This window comes from Eimeria mitis, genomic scaffold (assembly GCF_000499745.2).
Source record: "Eimeria mitis Houghton genomic scaffold, Emh_scaff12474, whole genome shotgun sequence".
Classification (NCBI taxonomy): domain Eukaryota; phylum Apicomplexa; class Conoidasida; order Eucoccidiorida; family Eimeriidae; genus Eimeria; species Eimeria mitis.
The window spans coordinates 1-761 of NW_013568425.1; the positions used below are offsets into that span (position 1 = coordinate 1).

The 761-nt window shown below is 53.4% G+C and overlaps 1 protein-coding gene across 1 annotated transcript; it reads right to left on the bottom strand.

The window, feature by feature from the left end:
* Positions 1-395: 395 nt before the first annotated feature.
* Positions 396-659, bottom strand: EMH_0000230 (uncharacterized protein; the record flags this gene model as incomplete). Its single annotated transcript, XM_013494681.1, has 1 exon — positions 396-659. One exon carries the CDS (start codon positions 657-659, stop codon positions 396-398), a length of 264 nt encoding a protein of 87 aa, XP_013350135.1.
* Between the last annotated feature and the right edge of the window lie 102 nt (positions 660-761).

The following is a 761-nucleotide window of genomic DNA, read 5'->3' on the forward strand; positions in this document are numbered from 1 at the left end:
CTGTCTGAAATAAACAAATTTGTTAATTTTATTTTTGTTTTTATTTCGAGAAAGCCCAGCTGGATGAGCTGCGATCTGCTGCTGTCTTCATTATACACAAGCTGCAGCAGCAGCAGCAGCAGCAGCAGCAGCAGCAGCAGTAGCATTTAAGGGGGGTATCTGCTGCTGCTGCTAGAGCCGGCAGCAGTGGTCCTGCTGCTGGGTGCTGCTGTGGCAATATCAAGGAGGTTTGCGGCTGCAGCAGTTGCTGCTGCTGCTGCTGCTGCCAGCAGTAGCAGCAGCAACACTGGTTGCAGCAGCAGCTGCTGCTGCTGCTGTATGCGCAGCATAGCCAACAGCAACAAAGCGAAAGCAGCAAAGACCCACGACAGGGGGTGTTGCTGCTGCTGCTATCTCTACTGTTGCTGCTGCTGCCTCTGTTGCTGCTGCTGCTGTCTGTATTGTTGCTGCTGTTGCTGCTGCTTCTCTTTAATGGTGCTGCTGCTGGTGGCTCTCCTGCTGTTCTTCTCTGTAGTGGTGCTGCTGCTATCGGTGCTACTACTGTCTGCTGCTGCTGCAGTTGCTGCTTGCTGTTGCTGCTGCTGCTGCTGCTGCTGCTGCTTACTGCTGCTACTCACACATAACAACTCATCGGGGAGGCAGCAGAAGACAAAGTGCATGCCGCAGCAGCAGCAGCAGCAGCAGCAGCAGCAGCAGCAGAAAGATAAACACAACAAACGACAAGCTGAATGCTGGCTGTCTCTTGGCCCTAAACATCAGCA